The sequence below is a fragment of the Siniperca chuatsi genome, linkage group LG8 (genome assembly GCF_020085105.1).
Source record: "Siniperca chuatsi isolate FFG_IHB_CAS linkage group LG8, ASM2008510v1, whole genome shotgun sequence".
Lineage (NCBI taxonomy): Eukaryota > Metazoa > Chordata > Actinopteri > Centrarchiformes > Sinipercidae > Siniperca > Siniperca chuatsi.
The window spans coordinates 1,094,452-1,116,529 of record NC_058049.1 but is presented as its reverse complement, the minus strand read 5'-3'; the positions used below and the strand labels follow the sequence as shown (position 1 = coordinate 1,116,529).

Sequence of the window (22,078 nt, the reverse complement as noted above, 5' to 3'; positions counted from 1 at the left end):
CAACAGACGTTTGTCCCACAGACTCTCACACACATTTCTCACGACCTCCTTCAGCACAAGCAGCTACTCTCGCTGCTGAGGTGACATCATTTAAGTAATAATAACTGTTGCTCCGCCCCTCTGTCCCTGCTGCCATAGAAACAAGCCACAAGGAGGTGAAGGAGGGACGACAGGATGCAAGGACGTAGGGGAGAAGAGAGGAAGGAAGAGGCAAGAAAGCAGAGGAGAAGAGGCGCTTGGTTATTGCAGCGAGGAAGGGAGGGATGACTGTAGCGAAGGACGGGGAAGAGAGAGCGAGAGAAAGAGTGATCCGATGGAGGTGAGGAAGAACTGAAGGGCAGTTAGATGACAGAGGAAAAGAAAGAGCGATGAAAGTGGAGATGAGTGAGAATGAAGTGAGGACGGACGGAAGGAAGGACAGAACGAGAGAGGGAGGATTTATACATCCATGGTAATGAGCCCTGGATAAAAACACAGCCAAACACTAATGCTAATAACAACAACAACTAATAATAATAATAACAATAATAATGTAAAGCTGGGGAATACTTCCTATACTACTATTGTAGCGGCTTCCTTAAACCTTGCAGCCGCAGTGAGGGTCAGAGGTGAGTCCTGGGTTCGAACATTTGTGACGCGCTTGAAGTCTGTACTTTACAAAAAGTTCTGAGATCCAACATGCGTTTTGGAGGTTTATTGCACACGAGCCATCAAAGCACGGCAGACAGGACGGACATGAAAACCAGATGCATAAAACAGGTAACGTAGATGGACAAAAGCAGGAGGTCAACAAAAATTACAGCTACCCGTCCCTGACTCTCAACAACCTGGCCTCAGGTAAGTGCGCACCTTTACAGACATACGTGCACGCGCACCTGCTCCCGTTAGCTCCGCCCCCTCAGCACCAGACCAACCCACACACACACACACAGCGAACACACAGTGCACCCATGTTCTGTCTCCTACAACTAGTACTACAACTTCAATTAATCTATCGTGCAACGTCACCCAAGAAGTCTCTGCACACGTTACAGGTTAAAATATAAACATCAGACACACAGCTATGAATACTCACATGCACTTATACACACACACACACACATAATCCCAATAATCAGAGTTAATAAAAGTTAATACAACAATAACAGAATTAAAGTAACTAGTCGTCAGCAGCAGAAAGTAGAAACCAGTTGAATGTTTACCCAGCCAGTCAAAGACAGAAGAAAGGAATCTATAATATCTATAATCTGTATTTGTTTTGTTAGATCTAGCAACAGTTAAAGAATCAAAACCAAAAGGATGTGGCAGAGTAATGAGACGTGAGACGAGCCAACACGTTTCAAACAGAGGATTTTGAAATCAGCACTGGTTTGTATTGCCAGACATGAGGACTAAATAATCAAACATCTTCGATCACGTAAGGACTCGGTCATTGGTTCACCAGAGGAAAGAGCACTGAAGTCATCAGTTCTGGAAACTTGCACAAGGATTTCTGCATTGGTGGAAAGAAACTAAGTACATTTACTCAAGGAACTTTATATATATATATTAATATTTCCATTTTATGCTACTTTATACTTCTACTCCACTAAATCTCAGAAGGAAATACTTTTTACTCCACATTTATTTGATAAGTTTAGTTACTAATTACTCAGATTCAGATTAACAATTGACAAAAAACATGTTATGTATTATAGATATTAAGATAAGATCAAACTTATAAAACTAAACTTTGTTGATCCCCGGAGGGGAATTCACAAGCTACCTCGCGGTATAAAATATAAAGTAATTAAAAAGGAGCTCCACCTTTACCAGCTGCAACATTAAAGTGATGAACACATCAATAATTATAACCCAATAATATAATACATGTTATTCTGAAATGGGCCATTCTGCATGATGAGTACTTTTACTTTTGGTACTTTAAGTACATTTTGATGCTAATACTTTTGCACTTTTACTCAAGTAAAAGTAAGTAAAGGACTTTCACTTGTAAAAGAGTATTTCTACACTGTGGTGTTACTACTCTTAAGCAAAAGATCTGAGTACTTCTTTCACCGCTGGACTTGAATTGGATAAAATGGGGCGTGCCGTTACGTAAAAGAAAGAAGGCAGTTTGGGACTTTCTTGATATGCGGCTCAAAGCTAAGACCACAAACTATTCCCAAATCCTTGACTGTGCGGCTCTGAGAAATTGTCCAGCCGTCAAGATTAATTGAAATATCCATGAAAACGGATCCATGTCTGGCTGCTGGACCAGCAGGAAACATTTCAGTCTCCGGGGCATTCAGATGTAGAAAGCTTTAACGCCCAACGATGGACTTCTGACGAGCAGCTTCAAAAGCTGGAAGGAGTCATTAGCTGCGACAGGAAGATAGATTTGTGTGTCGTCGGCATAGAATTTAGGTTGCATTTATATAACGTGCAACGTTAATGTGCACACAGAACAAAAGTGGTATAAGTACTGATCCCCGTGGGTGCTAAAGTATATCTTGATAGTGGTATTATTAATATGAACAGCCTCCATTTTGTGTCTGTGGTTTTTTAATTCAGCTTCATGAAAACACAGAGGGTATAATGTTACTGAGCCTGTTCAACATGTGTCCTTGCAGCTCTGTGTGTTCATGGATGGATGCCAGCGGTGGTGCAGCTCAGCTCACATGACTGAGCACACACACACACACACACAGTTATCTGAGTGTGTGTGTGTTATGGTGGAGCCACCTGGATGATTCTCGTTACAGGTTTTCATCCGAGTCAAATATTATCAACAACAGCTTCACCTTGTTAGTCAGTTTCCATGATGTCATATTAAACAAGTGCGAGATATTTTTTCTTCCTGCTGATCCTTTTTGTAAATGGAATATGGATTATTTTGTTTGCATAATAACATTATGTTTGTGGAGAGTAAATAAGCTGAAGTTCTAACTTGAGGTACAGGTATTGTACATTTTCTGCTACTTTATACATTTCACTACATAGCAAATATTATACGATCTGACGGCTAGCTAGCCCACAAGTTACTTTGGACATTATGTTTCATTCAAAACATACAATCACGATCTATATGATACGATACACTATAGATTAAACTACCCAACAGTCTGTAAATTACCTCTGCCGAATTCTCGTGCGCATGCGCCAGCCCGCATGCTGCCCGTTGCCGTAGCTCCGTCTCGTCGTCTTACCTATACTTGAAATAATGCAATATTCATTATGCAATATTCTGTGTACTACTCTTCCGTGCAACATTTAGTTTTGCCATGTTAGTTTTTCCTATTTATTGACATTGATATTATTTACCTCCATTACTGCTGTGCAATATCTATCTAATTAACTTCCACTGCTTATCACTTATATTATTACATTGTATTATTATAATGTATTATCATCATCAACCGGTAAACCCACTTGGTACTTCACACTTATTTTATCTTATACTTATACCCACCTGGTACTTCATTTATTTCCTGACCTGGTTTTATAGTGTATTATATTGTTTGCTAGTACTTTCTCCTGTGTGCACTGACGTAAAGACGAGCTACTGTAACAAAGAGTTTCCCTTCGGAGATCAATAAAGTGTTTCTGATTCTGATTCTCATCTAGATACAACGATAATATAATGTTTGAGCATGAAGATTCATTTTCACCCTTGTGAACACATCTGAGGTAAAACATACAGAGCTTTTGATGGAATATCACGGGCCTCTACTGAACCGTGTCGCCTCCACGTTGTCACCAAGTACAGACTAAACATGGCAGAGAGACCAATCAGTGCTGCTGGAACGTCACCTGACCCCAGGTCTGTATGTTGTGGACTGTTAGAAGCACAAAACTTCAGAACGACCTGCCCAACACCAACTGATTGTAACAGAAACACTAACAGAGTAAAGGCTCCTGACAACAAACTGCACAACCAGGACCCAAACACCAGAGCTGCAGTCTGGGAAGAAACTAGCGGGCCGCTCACACATACGGGCTCAGAAGCTGGGACGGCGACAGGCTGACAGTCCTTGTGAACGGGACCTGCGTTGCAGCTCGGCGTCGCCCGCTGAGCTACAGAGATTTAAAAAAAAAAAAAAAAAAAAAAAAAAAAAAAGAGGCGCCCAGCGGCTCTACAGGGGAAAGTTGAGAAACGCTCAACTTTACGCAAATGTCCTCTGACGCAACGCGAGTGGCAAACAAGATCACACCCAGTCACACCCGTTTTAATGCCCACAGAAGCACAGAGCTGTTTCCTGTCGGCTCCACGAGAGCAGATGCAGGACCCACAGCGCTGAGCAGCCTCGCCCGCTCAGGCATCACTTTCAGCAACATGTAACGTCAAAAAAAACAATACACTCTGCAACAGGAAGTGAACAACTTCCTCTTGTGTAACACGGCAGCTACATCAGAAAACAGCTGTCCAATTAGTAAGTAAACGATGTGCTCAGTGCAACGGACCCGCAGAGCTGCCTACTTCTTTGTATGTGTGAGCGCAGCCGCACCGGCGCTTAGTGCTGTGCTGGTTGTGAAAGTGACATTATGACATTATGATGAAACAAAGCTCACAGAGACCGTGAATGTCCGGACCAGAGTGCACTGTAATCCACCCAATAGTTGTCAAGTCATTTCACTCAGAACCACAAATGTCGACCTGATGGTGGCGCTAGATGGAAGTTATTACAGTTCATCCTGAGGGGAGCATGAACGATGAAGCACGTCTCATCGCAGTCCAGCAGCTGCCGAGACGCTTCACAAACAAGAACATCAAACTGGATCATAAACAGATGATAATAATAATAATTTGCAGAGATGAAACACGTTAACATGTTTCTGTTTTAACCTCAGTTTCTCTGCTGCTGCTGATTAATAATCTGCATTAAAAACATCCACCAACATCATCTGGACGATAGATTCAATCCTGCAGCATCAACACACACACACACACACACACACACACACACACACACACACACTGTGGCGGCAGATGGTCGCCTGAGAGGAAACAGATACCTGAAACTCAGATTTAAACAACTAGTGATTCACACGCACACACACACACACACACACACACACAGGACAGTCCCATTACTCACCTACAGTAAATGAGTGGGCAGGGCTGAACACACACACACACACACACACACACACACAGTGTTTCTGGTAGACAGATGGTTCTCTCTGTGTGAGGAAGAGACGCCCCGTCACCTCCTCCTCTTCATCCTACTTTTCTCTCTAAATATGAGCCAGTTTGTCTCCGTCCTCATCTTGTTTCTGTTTCCTCCTTTTATGTTTTGAATTAGATTTTGTTCTCATCTGTCATCAGATACTTTCCACATTTCTTTTCTCTCTGTGGACCAAATTAATGGGACGACCAGGATCCCGTTTACTGACGTTTCTCTGAACTTAGGAAATTCTGTAACGTATAAAAATGTCTGACACATCGTTAGACAGCAGAGAGTACAGCTAAACAGCTTGGAAAGATGAGTTTAGAAGAAAGCATGTGTGAATATCATGGCTAAGAGAGCAATGCTTTCACTCAGGTGCTGTACAAATTTGAGGTACTTGTACTTTGAGTATTTCCATTTTCTGCAACTTTATACTTCCACTCTCCTACATCTCAGAGGAAATATCGGACTGTTTACTTCCCTACGTTTGTCTGACGGCTTCAGTTACTTTACAGATCAGTGTTTTATCCCCTTCCTGTCCGGTGGAAACCTCGTATCTCCAGGTGTTTGTGACGAGCTGAAGGATGAAGAGTTTCCTTCATGTGCTGAGAAAACTCTCCTCCTCCTGAAGCTGAATAAACTCTTTAACCCCCCCTCGGATCAGCTGGAGAACGCATCGTCACAGAGCTGAAAACAGGCTGTTTCTCTGATACGTGGTTCTCACAGGACGGCGACGCTGCAGACACGTGATGATCTTATAGACCATGATGCATTGCTGCAGGTTAAACTACCCAGCAGTATATAAAGCAGTTAAAATGAGCTCAACCTGAAACATCTGCAGCAGGAAAATGCAACACACACATGAATGCAGCAGGAATATGAATCCAGAAACATCAGATATAATAAACACTGACAGGAAGCGTTTTACTGATAATACTCGCATACTTTTACTAAAGTAAGGTTTGAATGACTTTAACTTGTAGTGGAGTATTTTCACAGGGTGGTGTAGTAAAGAGTCTGAATACTTCTTCCGCCGCTGCTGAAGTTAATCTGAAGCTAAGGAGTCTGCAGCCTTCAGTAAGACAAATCAATCTTTCAAAGTTTGTACAAAAACTCTCTGTTACAGTCCCTCGACTGCAGCTCTGAGTTTTTACAAGTTGGTAAAAGTCGCTCAGTCAGGAGAGGAAGAAGAAAGTCACGAATCCACTGTGGATCAGACAGCAGGCTGAAGTTAGTTTGATAATCACCAGCCTGCAGAGTGGAGCTGAAGTTAGTTTGATGTTGAACGACTGTGTGTGACTGTGAGAGTTCATTTAAAACCTTAATTAAATATGTAACACCAGAGTGGATCCAAGAGGATGCTTCATCAGCTCTGATCACCTGTTGCACCACCATCATCATCATCACCACCACAGGATGAAAGTGTGTTTTGAGGCCGATGGAGAGTGAACTCATGAAGCGACGCAGTTTCTGTTTTTTTTTTTTTTTTTTTTAAACGTTTGCTTTTCCGTCCTCCTTCGTGTCGAAAGGAGGCAGATGAGGCGGTTCGTGCAGCTGATCAGGATCCTCCCGGACGCCCCCGTTTGGAGGTAGGACCCAGACACGCTGGAGAGATGATACATCTCATCTGGCTTGGGAACGCCCCAGGAGGAGCCGGGAAACGCTGCTGGGGAGAGGGACGTCTGGACTACCCTGCTGCCACCGCGACCCGGGTACGAGACGGGAACGTGGACGGACGGACGGATCATTTGCATTTATTTATGAACTTTAGGTTTGAATATATTTTTAATGCTTTTATTTCTGATTGGGTCCAAAATTTTGCAATGAAGATCTAAAATTCACACAATGCTTTAAAAACAGAAGCATGAAACGCTCACATTTTGAAAAGCTGCAAATGTTTAATATATATATATATATATATATATATTTTTTTTCTACTTGTATAAATAAACGACGTCAGCGATCACTAATAAAACAGTCTTTGGTCGATTTAGGGTCTAATGACAAACACCGATCAGCTGGAGCTGCTGTTAGTCAGCTGTGATCAGCTGCAAACGGCAGAAAAACAAAGAGCGAGTGTCCTCGAAAAGAAGCAGAACAAGAGGTCAAAGGTCACAGCCAAAAACATAAAATCTCTCACACACACACCATCACATGCTGAAGGCAGCGGGTCACATGTTGTCCTCCTGATACCCTTGGTGCACACACACACACACACACACAGTGTCAGCACATTGCCTCAGTCCAAACACTCATCAGCACTGTTACTACAGAACGAGAGAGTCAAACATCTGACACCCGCAGATGTGTTTGTTCTCCTATAAACTCGGCTCTGAAGACTTTTTATTGCTGCACATAAAAGTTTTTTATATGCTACTCTTTCAGGCTGACCCAGTGCCCTCGCCACAAACACGAGCTGGGAATGTCCCAGTGTGGCAGGTTAGTGGGAATATTTATCTGTGTTAAAACACATCTGCACCTGCCGTCTCCACGTATGCGCCCGTTGCTTGGGAAAGGTATTGTCACAACTCCGGCTGACTCTCCTGTCATATCAGATCCAGCCACTTCCTGCTGCCCTGCAGTAACCCCTGTGTTCCCGCCGGTCACGTCACCAGACCTTCCCCGCCCACCTGCTCACCTGTTTCCCTCATCAGCCCTGCAGTATATACACACACACACACACACAGACCCATTCCCACCCTCGTGGTCCAGCCTTTTGTTCTGCCTGCCTGACGCCTTTTTGGAGAAGTTTGTCCGTTGTCTGCGAGCCGTGCGTGGGTTCAGACCTGGTTATCTACTGAGCCTTTACAGGTTTATACAGCTGAGAGATTTTTGGTTAAAACCCATTTTACATTTTCAACCTTCCTGCCTGAGTCGGAGTCCAGCCTCAGCATTTGTGAGGTGGAGCCTCTATACAGCAGTAAAGATGTTACAACCGACATCGTATCTCAGGAGACACAGAATCGCAGTGAAAACGGTAATAAAGCAAACACCCTAATGCAGCTAATGTGCTTCAAACAGACTCTGGTTCAGCTTCGACACTCGCACAGCTGCTAACCCACCGCCGACACGCTCTGGCTCACTCACACTTTAGAGATTTTTTCTTCCGTCGGGTCAGCGCTTTGGTCCAGAGGGAGTTCTGAAGGTCGCGTTGCATGAAATGTACCGAGGATTCGTGGGGCAAAAAGGACAAATCCTCCAGGTGTTTGTGAGCCTTCATGACGCCGACACACATTTTACACAGTCGCAAACAAACAGCGCAAACGTGAAAAACTTGTTGCATCAAAAGTATTAAAAGGAATATTTCAAGTCTGTCATAAAACAATAGTCAGGTGTCCATATGAACACAGAAACAGGTTTGGGTGGCTGGAGTGGTTCAACCTGTTCATACAGGACATTAAAAGCTCCCTCAGTAATGCGCTTTAAATGCAAGTCATGGAGGACAAAATCTGCAAACCCTGATTTGTGCAAAAACGCATTTTAAAGTTTATCTAAAGCCAATATGAAGCTTCAGCAGTCTGAGTTAGTCAAATCAAGTGGATGTCCTGCAAAGTTACTGTCTTTCTTTGTGTTTCCTGGTTGAGATGCAGCAAAAACAGAATTCTGTCCTAAAAAGAGACAGTAACTTTATGAAAGCATCACTTCACAGCCAGTGTGAACTGGTGGGACAGACAGACTCGAAACATTGTGAACCTTTCCTTTAAAAACAATTCACTCACTTAGATTAAGTTTCAAATTAATTAAGTTGCAAATATTGACTGTTTCTCCAATATTTCTTTGGTCAGACATTGAATGTGTGTCTCTGTAGTGATTAATGTTGGTTAACTGACAACATCAGTGATGAACCATTAGTCCAGGTTTGCTTTATTGTGATATGCTGTATTTTATATTTGAGGATGTCAATAAACCAAAGATCGTAATCCGTCTGCTCACACTGTGAAAAAGAAACTAAACAAAACTCACAGTTCTGCTTTCTGTGTTTAACAGCAGCATACGTTTGTAGAACTGTAAACTAATGTGTGCTGTAGCCACATCAGGGAGTTCGAACGAGTGCGCTCATTAAGAGGCGAATCATACGGTCATTAAAGCAGCACATCAGGTGACTGATGGCGGTTTAGTCACTTCATTCTGGGTCGTCGTGTCTCTCACGACGCGAGGAAACAGACGAGGACTGAAACAGTGAAGAGAGTCCTTCGGATGGTTTCTCCCGGCCCGTTGTGTGTCTGAGTGCAACCCGACCTCCCAGAGCTCACATCAAATATTCATCACGTCTTGGACTCTCCAGGAAACACACACGTGTTTCCTGTGTGTGTGTGTGTGTGTGTGTGTGTGTGTGTGTGTGTGTGTGTGTGTGTGTGTGTGTGTGTGTGTGTGTGTGTGTGTGTGTGTGTGTGACAGTACGATCTCATTACATTACTGTTAAACTGAATATTACGTTCCATAAATAACGAAACAATAATGCATCATGTATGACAGATGATAACAATTCAACTTTATTGATACACAGTGGTGGAAGTACATTTACTCAAGTGCTGTTGACTTTGGGATATTTATGTGCGGAGCCACGCCCCTTTTGAAGTTCATTGGTCGATATCTTGAAAACTAAATAAGATGTCGACAGGCTTCATACGACTCTTGATAAGCTTCGTCCAATGATGATCCACCGAACATTTGGCAGCAATCGGACCTGCGGTTCAGGAGAAGCGTCAAATATGTGTTTTTCAAAAAAATTCAAAATGGCGGAAAACGTAGTTAGGCGGACTTTAGTGGTCCAGGAGGCTTTTCTGTAGAGCACATTGAGCTGGACCTGTGAGAGAAATCTCAAGTCATTCGGACTCACGGTGTGAGGGGCGTGGCCTGTTCAAATTTGCATTTTTGGGCCTTAATTACAGCGCCACCATGCACGTCATTTCCAGTTATTTGGCCGACTTTCGTGTTTCAGCTCATTCCAGCTCACGGGAATTTGAGCCGAAGCGGCAGAAAACAAATTCTCGGGCTGAAACCCTAAAAAAGGAAACTTGAACATCTACAATTTCACAACAGCTGAGATACGATCAAAAGCTCCGGAAAAGCTACTAAATGGACCGTGAGGTGAGATTGTTTGGGAAGCCAGCAAGCGAACACCAACGGCATCGTGAAGCGTCATTTAGCATCAGAGTGTGATACGCGCACTGATATAAACGGGGTGAAGAGGATTTCCTGCAGGACTGTCGCGTTGGACTGCTTTATTTCAGCCTGGTGTACCTAATAAACTGACCACTGAGCATATACGTCTCTACATCATGTGGTCTTGTGTTTGCACTGGACGACGGTTACGTTTATTACGCCGACTGCATTCAAACGTCTGACCTCAGGGGAACAATAAAGATTTGAACATCTGACTGAACTCCTGCGTCTTTTACTGCCACGAGGAAACTGAACACATCACGACTAGAGGAGGAGGTTTGGATAAAAATTAACTTCATTCATTTGTAGACGGATTTAGTACAACACACACACACACACACACACACACACACACACAGACCTGGCTTGAAGCTGAAATGGGCAACAGTAACAGCTCGTACCATGACAACAGCCTGCGGGAGTGTGTGTTTTTTGGGGGGGGGGTGAGGCTATCCAACCCCCGAGGAGAGGGCAGCGGTCAAGGTCACAGACGGAGAGCGCTGTGTTGGTCTGGTGATTTGACTCCTGCAGGTTTTAGTGTCGCGCTGCCAAGATAAAGCATCAAAAAAAAATAAAACTGGCGCAGCATCATTTCAGCGTTCACACATCGGGACTCTGCATCAAAAGTTCTTGTTCCTTTTTTCGATTCCTTTATTTCACAAGACTCAAGGCGCTGCACGATTACGTTGCGTTAACCACATGTTTCATTTCTGGAAAGTGAGGTTAGAAGAGAGCGTTGGTGCCATGCTTGTAGTTTTTTGGGTTTGTTTTTTTGTTTTTTTTTTTTTTTTTTTTTAAATGGGAGTTGTAGTAAAGTAGTAAACTTTAACTTTGTTAAACACTTCATTTGTTCAGAAAGGCCGATGAAAGAAAAGCTGAATGGGAGATTGTACCGAGTTACAGAAGCTGGACGAACACGGTCTAGACAGGAAGTGACGTCATGACTCTCTACAGAGACAAACATCTGAGAGTAAAATGACCGACCAAAGGTGAACTTTGGAAGTGAAAAACACATTTCCTCACTCAACTAAACAGATGTGATCAATGATTGAACAGCAGCAGCCCCCCCCCCCGCTGCTCCTTCAAAATAAAACCCTTCTTGGAGAAGACGGAGCTTCACAACATAACTCGGCGCCTACGGAGGAGTCTGAGGGCGAGTTTCCATGGAAACGACGACAGCTCCACTTCAATTATAGGTGTGAAACTGTTATTAGGTGACATACCGCCATCCATTATTACCACACACACACACAGAGCAGGGTATTTTTACCTCCTCCGAGTTTGAAACCTGATTTACGTCAGATACTTTTAATGGGGACGTTTGTCCTTTAAACTCGTGAAAGCGACCGTCAGTGCAAAAAATGAGAAGCTGCTACCTGAATGTTTTGCACATCTAATAAAAAAAACAGTAATGAGATATAAGATTTGTTTGGCGTAGGCGCTCAGTGAATCAGTATTTTATCAACCTGGAACTCCTGCATCTTACTTTAGTACATTTCTTTCTGCTCCTTTATACTTCTATTAGGCAAGTGACCAACTTCCACCTCCTCACTGTCCAACAGCACTCAAAAAAACTCGTAAGCCAAAATGGTCGTGAAGTCCTTAAAAAAAGTTAGTTTGTGCATTAGTCTTTTCTTCGTTTACCTACAGCGGTGTGAAAAAGTGTTTAACTTCCTGATTTTTTTTTTTTTGCATGTTTGTCACACTTAAATGTTTCAGATCAAACTAATTTAAATATTAGTCAAAGATAACACAAAATGCAGTTTTTAAATGGAGGTTGTTATTATTAAGGGAAAACAAAATCCAAACCTACATGGCCCTGTGTGAAATAGTGATTGCTCCCTAAACCTAATAACTGGTTGCTCCACCCTTAGCAGCAACAACTGCAATCAAGCGTTTGCGATAACTTGCAGTGAGTCTTTTACAGCGCTGTGGAGGAGTTTTGGCCCACTCATCTTTGCAGAATTGTTGTAATTCAGCCACATTGGAGGGGTTTCGAGCATGAACTGCCTTTTTAAGGTCGTGCCACAGCATCTCAATAGGATTCAGGTCAGGACTCTGACTAGGCCACTCCAAAGTCTTCATTTTGTTCTTCTTCAGCCATTCAGAGGTGGACTTGCTGGTGTGTTTTGGATCATCGTCCTGCTGCAGAACCCGAGTTCGCTTCAGCTTGAGGTCACGAACAGATGGCCGGACGTTCTCCTTCAGGAGTTTTTGGTAGACGGCAGAATTCATGGTTCCATTTATCACAGCAAGTCTTCCAGGTCCTGAAGCAGCAAAACAGCCCCAGACCATCACACTACCACCACCATATTTTACTGTTGGTACGATGTTCTTTTTCTGAAATGCGGCGTTACTTTTACGCCAGATGTAACGGGACACACACCTTCCAAAAGTTATTTTCCCAAAAGTCTTGGGGATCATCGAGATGTTTTCTGGCAAAAATGAGACGAGCCTTAATGTTCTTTTTGCTCAGCAGTGGTTTTCGTCTTGGAGCTCTGCCATGCCGGCCATTTTTGCCCATTCTCTTTCTTATGGTGGAGTCATGAACACTGACCTTAACTGAGGCAGGTGAGGCCTGCAGTTCTTCGGATGTTGTTGTGGGGTCTTTTGTGACCTCTTGGATGAGTCGTCGCTGCGCTCTTTGAGTAATTTTGGTCGGCCGGCCACTCCTGGGAAGGTTCACCACTGTTCCATGTTTTCGCCATTTGTGGATAAAAGCTCTCACTGTGGTTTGCTGGAGTCCCAAAGCTTTAGAAATGGCTTTCTAACCTTTTCCAGTCTGATAGATCTCAATTACTTTCTTTCTCATTTCTTCCTGAATTTTTTTACTTGTTTATTGTTTCGCACCGTAACAACAAATTCGTTGTGTGTGTAAATCTAATTGGCAATAAACCTGATCCTGATTATTAATCTGTTACAACAATTATTCAATTTTATGTTCGTTGATTCAAATTTTCCACCAGGCTGATCAAAGCCGACAGCTGAAGGAATTAAAGTCTGTAATGCAACACACACACACACACACACACTCGGCTACAGTCATCACCAGTGTGACTGACACCTCAAACTGCAGCTTCTGTAACACAGATCACATAGTTAATCTGGAGCTCACATTACACACACACTCAGCTTCCCTCATATTGACCAAACTGTCAAGGGAAGGACTGAAGCGAAGGAGGAGGTGTGATCAGAGAAAAGGAAAAGATGAGCAAAAGGAAATTCAGAGGAGGAAGGAATAAAGAAGAAGAAGGAGGAGGAGAAAATAGAAAGGGCAGAAAGCCAAAACAGCAAAGAGTTAAAAAGAGAGGATAAAGAAGATAAAGGGAAGATGAAAGAGGAGGGAATTAAGATGGAGGGATGAGAGGAAGAAGAGGCTGGATGGAGGAGGTGAAATTAGGGGGAAGAGTGAAAGGAGGTTAGGAGGACAAAACAAAGAGGCAGGGAAATGATGAGACAGAAAGAGGCTCACAGGAAAGAAATAATTACATTTAGCTTGTGTCAGTATGGGTGTAGAAATGTTTAAAATGTGTGTAAATGTTTGTACTGAAATACAACAAAAGGAAAGAGGAAGAGGTGAAAAGCAGAGAGAAGATCAATAACTCTCCCCATCTCTGTCAGAGAGGGGAGTGTCAATAACAATCCACAAATACTACAGCCTGTACTGCAGTACACAACTACTACAGCCTGTACTGCAGTACACAAATACTACTGAACCTGAAGACAACAGCAGCCTGTACTGCAGTACGGCTCTGCAGGATCTGAACCTGAGACGCAGCGCGCGGCGCGCTCACAGGATCTGGCGCTCTCTCAACATTGCTGCTTTTGCTTTTATTAGGGATGTGCAAAGCATTCGCGGCACTGACCGTCGCTGTCACGGGTTTAAAAAGACAAACTGTCCCCATTAACAGCAGCCGAAGCAGCAGTCGGCAGCTCCTGTCTGCAGTGGACCCGTGGACGGACAGACAGCTGTCTCTGGATCACTGTGAGACTGAAGGAAACTTAGAAACAGCAGGATTCTCAGGCAGGTTCTGCAGCCGCTTTCTTCTCTGGCGTCTAAGTGGCTTTCTGGAGGTTTATTCTGTCAAACTGGATTCAACATGCGTTTCATGTCTCGAAAGGGACAATATGCCATCAAATTGTTAAATAAAAATGTAGTTCAGCCTACCACCAAAATTAAAACCACAGGTTTGAAAGCTGCTGTTGTTCCCTAACTGATGGGCAGGACGTTTATCACAGAAACTAATGCCACGACTGAAGCTGAGCGATCGATGTTCCCTGTTAAAGGTTGTATTTTTTACTTTCAGGAATAAATCTTAAGAGAAACAACAAAACAAACTGCAGCTTGAAGAAATCAGCACTGCCAGAGGTTTGAACTCCACAGACACTTTACACACACACACACACACACACACCTCTATTTAAACCAGACTATAACAGACTTTAATCAGTTCTGTGCAAGAGAAGCAAAACGCCACAGAGGAAAGTAAAACCAAGGTTATGACAGTTAAACAATACCAGGCAGGATGTGTGTGTGTGTGTGTGTGTGTGTGTGTGTGTGTGTCAGGTGGACAAGGCCACAAATGTTCTCTTCCAGGCTGAAAGGCAGATTCGTCATCTAATCGCTATGAGCCGTCTGCAGTTTGCATGTAGTAAACCAGTGTGTGTGTGTGTGTGTGTGTGTGTGTAGCAGCTCCAAAATAAAAAAAAGTCTGGTGAGGGTCGATAAAAACGCAAGTTTTAAAATTTCCTAAACAATTTTAAACTTCATATTTTAATATCAAAAGCAGCACAACGGTCCTTCCTTCCTGCGTTCAGGCGTCCAACATGGCCGCCACCGAGGGTAACAGTGACAGGAAGAGCTTCACATACAGCACAGCCAATCAGAGGGCTAGATTAAAGGGTGCTGACCTCTGACCTCACCGCTGTTAACATGACATCACTGCTGCAGCCTCAGAGGAATGAATAAATCAAAACGTACCTTCACTGACTGAACTAATTTACCCTGAGTGCTACGACACACACACACACACACACACCTCCTGGTTAACTGCCATCAGTGTGTGAATCAATCTCCGCTCTGCAGCAGAAACACGCCTTCGTCTGGAAAGGATGCAGAGGAGCATGATGGGAGTGACAGCCCATCAAAGACACTGAGGGGTGTGTGTGTGTGTGTGTGTGTGTGACATCAGGAAGATGGATGAGTCACAGCCATGTCTGATTCCTCTGAACTTTCGGTCTAATCGCAGGTTTCGGCATCAAAACAGGCAGAAACTCTGCTGGTTTCCCGCAGCCGCCATGCGGTGCTCTGTGGTGCTCTGTGGCAGCGGATTCCACCGAAACATTTACCAAAATTATAACTCTCTAACCAACGACGTTTTAGTCACGAGGCGTACGCCACCAGCCAGAGAGGCGCTGAGAACGGACCGTCTGTTCGCTACATCTCCTGTCCACTTGTCTGATAAATGTGGAAAACAAACGTTCAGTCTGCACTTTCAGCAACTTTTTTTTTTTTATTTCAAACAAACTAAATATGGACAAAATTATAGACAGTTTTCATTTCTGTGATGCGAGATTTTACTCACGATGCTGATTCTTGTCAGCAAACTTGCAAGAGAAAGTGTCGGTTTTCGTTTCGGCTTTGATTTAAAGATCAGGATCCGGACTTTGTGCAGGTTTCTCTGCTCGCTGTGATTAAACGCCTGAACGTTAAACGTGAAGAGAACAGGCTGGTTGTTGTCGAGGCGTCCGTCTCGTCTCTGTTGCGTTTCTGTCCTGTTAAAAACGGACAGAACAACAAACTGCAGCTTTGACAGGTTTTCCACAGACTGCAGAAACAGAAACCTGCATCACAAACACACAGCACGTTCGCATGTTCTCGCTCTCGAGCCACGAGATGTTGGGGAGTGACGAGGGGAGGTTTGGGGGGAGTTGGTAAATATTTCATTTATATGTCACTGAACAAGATCTTTAGCTGTTTTTGCTTTGTATGAAAAGTTTACATACAGATTTGAAACATTTGGGAACGTCATGAGAAAAAGAAATAATGCAATAAAACCCCAAATTTCTGAAGAGGTGCAGTCCTTTAACGGCCGTGTTCAGGTTATTTAATCCCCCTGCACGTTCTTAAACTACTCACCAGCATTTTCTAACCACTGACACCCACACGCGTACCTCCAGCCCTCTCTCTGGGTGCTAGTTTAATTTGTTGGTGTCTTTGAATTATTTTATGTATATTTATAGCCAGAATTTAAAAAAAGAAGTCTATGAATGCAGCTGGAAAAGCCAAAATGTTTAAATGTGATATTGTAATCAAAAAATGTTATTTCTTCGTCATGCCAAATATTAAAAACAGTTACAACATTACTTCTATGTACTTTCAAATAAAATTATGTGCAAAATGTCAAATAAAATGTGCACTGAACATCAGAGAAAAGAGAGTTATGACTTAAAATATAAGTTATTAAAAATAATAAGTTAACAATGATCATGTAAATGACACACACTGTATTTCCAGGCGTGTTTTCCGTCTGCTGGAAGATCAAACTGTGGAAACTCTGCGTGTGACGGCGTGGGCTGAGCAGGCGAGTCTGGACCTGCCCAGGTAACGCTCACACGCCTCCTCGTCTGCGTGTTCAGCTGATCACAGAGCCATTTCAAGTGTAAACACAGCGAAGATACAGCGGAACAGATTCAAATCTGATTCGTCAGAACGTACGAGCGTAAACGTCACCTGCGCTTCGACCTGGAACCAACGCACGCGACGAGATCGCTGGAAAGAAATCAGATCCCATATTTATCGAGCGCCTCAGAATCACTGAGGGTTTGACAACATTCACAACCAAAGTGATGATGATGATGATGATGATGACTGACTCCTCCCCCCGAACCAGTCACCCAGCGGTGAAGAAGAGTAGTAACGCCACGCTGTAAAAAATACAAGTAAAAGTCCTGCATTCAAAATTCTACAAAAAGTTCTATAAGTACAGAAGTTTCATCAGCAAAATGTACTTTAAGCATCCAAAGTAAAAGTACTCATTGTGGGGAACGGCCCCTTTCAGTGCCGAGCGATGATTTCAGAAGTTAATATCTTGTACAAGATTAAAAATATATATATTTTTCATGGCTTCGGGGGCTCTGCTGCTCGTTTTGTTGCAGAACAAGTTACAGATGGACCCTTCTTACTGGGGGAGCTCCCGTAAATCCCAGCCTCGCTCCAACCTGAGCAGCGCTACTCGGCCCCGTAACCGCCGACACCTGCGTGAGTTCAGAGTTTCATCTGTAGCGATGCCGCACATTTCAGAAGCTGAGCAGACGTTTGGTACGTAAAGTAACTACAGCTGTGAAATAAACGTAGTGCGGTAAAAAACGTCCGGTACCTCCCTCTGAGACGTAGGACAGCAGACGTATGACAGAAGATGGAAACACTCGAGTAAAGTACCTTAAAATAGTACTTAGATACTTTCCACCAAATCAAGTGCTCCCTTTTCCCCACTCTCCCCAGTCTAATGTGTTTAACAACCCCTCTCCCCTGGTACGTGGTGCCTCACAAACCGAGCGCTCCCCTGATTACGTCACGATTGACATCTTGTAGCAGAGATGGGCCCACGTGTGAAGGGCTTGGTCTGAGGAAAGCGACTAATGTAAAATCGAGTGTTTGTGTGTTCAGGTTGTGTTGAAGCCGATAAACGGACGACGTCTCGGAGCTCGGCGGGGTCACGCGTGCGGCGACGGTCTTCCTCTCGGGGTCGTCGCTGCTCCAACCTGTGGGACTGCGACCTTCCCGGCAGATCATCTAAAAATCAGTCCGCAGAATTAATCCGTTTCCATGCAGGTGTTTGCCAAAATTAATTCTCCATGTGTGAAACACCGGGCCGGATATGATCAATAGACGATTATCAGCAGAACCGACTCCATGAGTCAGGAGGAAGAGGAGCAGCCAGCGAAGTCAATAAAGGGAACGGAGCAAAATCATGGCAGATATTAATTCTACTGTCTGACTCCTCCCCACTGGTGCGTGCTGTGTTTAAAACCAAGCTTATAAAGATGCTGAGCCTCCAAACCTCTTGCTGAACTTTATGCAGAACAGAAAACACTTTCATATTGCAACAAAACCTGAACACCGCCCCTCTCATCCCAGCGTGAAATGCATCACAAACCAAGCGCCCCCTTTCTGCTCAGGAAGAGTCTGGTCTCCACCTGCCTGCCCCCGAACACACCGAGCACAGCAGACTGAAGCTCCGCACATCATCTGCTCCACAACAGCTGCACCCCGCTCCCCTGCTGTGTGATGAATCACAAACCAAGCGCTCCTTTTTAGCTGAGCGACGTGTTCCTGCAGCGGAAGATTATTCAAAACAACAAGCAGCTGCATAAATCTGCTCTAGAAAAATCCCACAGAAGTTGAAGACCCTCTTCCTCGTCCATCCCGCTTCCTCCACCTCCCTCACAGGCTGTGAGATGTTCCAAACCAAGCGCTCCCATGGACCTGAAACTGCAGCTGACAGCTGAGCCTACAGCACGCCGGCGTGTAAACACCCACATGTTGTTCCTTCATGCAAAACAGCTGAACACTGCAACAAAAACACACACAAACACAAAAACCTCACCCCCAAGGCCTGTAATGTACCATAAATCAAGCGCTCCCTTACTCCTGGGGCAGCTGACAGCGGCGCCTGCAGAACAAGTGTGTCAACATCCGCACATCAGTTGATCCAGAGGTTAACACACTCCAAGACAGACAAACAAAACCCCAAACTGTCTCCTCCCTTCCAGGCCTGATGAAGCTGCCCCTCTTCTCTCCATCCACGCTGTCTCCCTTCACAAACCAAGCGCTCCCCTGCCCTCCTCTGTAGCAGCTGAGGACGCTAACCCTCGGCCCTTGCACAAAAAGGCTCCAACAACTAACTCACCCCTCTTGTATCATCCATCCCCCACCTGCTTTATCCACACCACCTCTCTGCTCACAAACCAAGCGCTCCCTTTACCTCCAGAGCTGTTTCACTTGACTTTCTGTCCAAACTTTCATCAACATCCTCACATCTTTCTTTTCCAGCACCAGAAATTATTCTTTCCAACAGACTGCTGCCATAAAAACATCTGAGCTGCCCCTACCTCCCACCAGGCCTGTAAGGCGTCACAAACCAAGCGCTCCCATTGTCAGCCTGGAGCTGCTGAGGCCTCCGTCCCTCCAATGTTCAGTCTGAGGTTCATGCAAAACCTCCCCTCGTCTTTTGTATTTACCACCCCTCTCCCTTATGTTGGCTTGCGGTGCATCACAAAACAAGCGCTCCATCACAAAACAAGCGCTCCCTTGATTACCTCATGAAATCCCTCCACATGCACAGCTTCATTTATCTTTTTCTGCAACTCAAAGTGTAGCTGCAACCAAAATCAAACTAACCCCTCCTCTCTTCCCGTAAATCACACTGCAAACCAAGCGCTCCCTTTACCTCCGCAGTCACCGTCCGTCACATCCAAAGGCATCATGAACTCAACATCCAGAACTCTTTCCCTCCATCTTGACTTTTCAGCTGGCATGTGGGGCATCCCAAACCAAGCGCTCCTAGGAATAATCTGAAATCAAACGCTCCCTTGATTATCTCAGAATGACGGCTTCCCTTTTCTGCAAAACTTGGTCTATCAAAGAACAAAGTGAAGCTGCAACAAAAATCAAACCAACCCCATCTCTTCTACATCTCCCTCCTCCATCTTGACCCTCTCCCCTCAGCTGGCATGCACTGCATCACAAACCAAGCGCTCCCTTCATTAACTCAGAACCTGGATCTTTCCTACACCAGCATGATGCTGCTACATGTCTGCAACACACAGCTGAGATGCTACAAATATCAAACCAACCCCACCCGTCTTCCCCTTCTGGACTTGCTCCCCTCAGCTGGCATGCGTTGTTGCAAACCAAGCGCTCCATTGATTTCAGAACCTGGTGCTTCCCTACACATGCACGTTTTTTTAATGCAACCAAATCAAACCAACCCCTCTTTTCCCTTTCTCCATCTCCCACCTCCACCCTAGACCCTCTCCCCTTAACTGGCATGTGATGCATCACAAACCAAGCGCTCTCTTGATTACCTTAACGCTGGCGCTTCCCCTCACATCACCAGCCTCGTGTGTTTTTTTCTGCAACACAAAGTGGAGCTGCAACTAAATCAAACCAACCCCATCTCTTCTACATCTCCCCCTCCTTCATCTAGACCCTCTCCCCTCAGCTGGCATGTAATGCATCCCAAATCAAGCGCTCCCTTCATTACCTCAGGAGGTTGGAGCTTCTCATGCACAAGCATCTCATGCTTTACTGCAAACACAGTAACTGAATCAAAAATCAAACCAACCAGCACCTCCTTCTCCATCTAGACCCTCTCCCCACAGCTGGCATGTAATGCATCCCAAATCAAGCGCTCCCGTCATTACCTCCCTGCTGGAGCTTCCCTCTACATGCACAAGCATCTTTTCTGCAGCCAAATCAGCCAGCACCCCCCCCCCCTCCATCTCTCCTTCATGAAGACCCTCTCCCCTTCAGCTGGTATGTGATGCATCACAAACCAAGCGCTCCCTCCACCTCCAGCCTTCCCTCCACATCAACACCATCATGTTCACGTCTTTTTTCTGCAACATCCAAAAAACACAAAACCAAGCCGACCTCTCTGACGAGCCCGCCCCCTTCCCTCCCCTTCTCACCGGCGTGTGGAGCGTGACACAAACAAACACACACCGGGACACACCGGGATCGGGTCTTACCTCTGGAGCTGCTGAAGGCGGTGTACCAGGACAGGGAGACCAGCCCGCACAGCCCAAACAACAAGACCGTCAGGAAGGAGACATTTCGGAGCCTCATCTCCGGAGCCCCGGGAGCATGTCCGCACCGAGAGGGGGGAGGAGAGGGACGGAGGGAGGGATGGAGGGAGGGGGGGAGGCAGGTAGGAAGACAGAGAGACAGGTAGACACAGAGAGAGAGACGGTGGGAGACGGAGAGGCGGGCGGAGCTGTTGCCGTCTGAGCAGCAGCAGCGAGACTGAAGAGAGAGGAGGGAGGGAGGAGGGGGAGGAGGAGGAGGAGGAGGGAGAGGGGAGGAGACAGAAACAGGTAGAGAGACAGAGAGAGGAAGGAGAGAGAGAGAGGAGAAAGTGAAAACGCGCTTAAAATAAACAAAATAAACAATAATAACATTTATTTAGTCTATAAAGTCAGATTACACACGGAGTCATGCAGGCAGCAAATCAAAATAAAAATCAGCAAGTCATGAAATATGGAATAAAATGTGGAATTTAAGTAAGAAAAATAAAGTAAAGCAAACAAAAAAAAAACCACGTGATCAGTGTAGAGGTGTCCACCAATCCTGGCTCTGCGCTAAACCCCGCCCCCCTTGGTTACTGTTGCTACGTGTGTCCCTCGGTCCCGCACCTGATGCAGTTTGTAATTAAAATTTAACCTAACAAAACCTCAGACAGAAGCATAAACTTTACCAACAATAACAGCACGAAGTTCAAGACTTATTATGTACATATTATATTAGTGTATTAGCTTAGCTAGCTAGCTAATTAGCATTAACTGTGGGAGAAACACACTCATCACCAGCTGATGCTAACTGGAGCAGCGTTAGCTAGCTCGCAGGACTACAGACTTCCCTGCTGCGAACAGCGGTAGACTGTAAGACAACGCACTGATTGCGTCGACTCAGCACTGATTGCGTCGACTCACCACTTCCTGGTTGTTTACGGCAGAATTTGGTTGGCTAAAGTGGCGCC

At 44.8% G+C, this 22,078-nt stretch overlaps 1 protein-coding gene across 3 annotated transcripts in view; it reads right to left on the bottom strand.

The window, feature by feature from the left end:
• The window catches only part of mgat4b (alpha-1,3-mannosyl-glycoprotein 4-beta-N-acetylglucosaminyltransferase B), a 105,309-nt gene extending 83,231 nt beyond the window's left edge, over window positions 1-22,078 (bottom strand). For 2 of the 3 annotated variants that reach the window (XR_006378827.1, XR_006378828.1), the window contains exon 1: window positions 21,072-21,345. Coding sequence is in view for 1 of the 3 variants with exons in the window: in XM_044204826.1 (XP_044060761.1) it covers window positions 21,072-21,168 (97 nt within the window). In the remaining 2 variants the exon portion in view is untranslated. Of the gene's footprint in view, window positions 1-21,071; window positions 21,346-22,031 lie in introns of those variants that run through there. The other variant, XM_044204826.1, reaches the window with a different exon arrangement.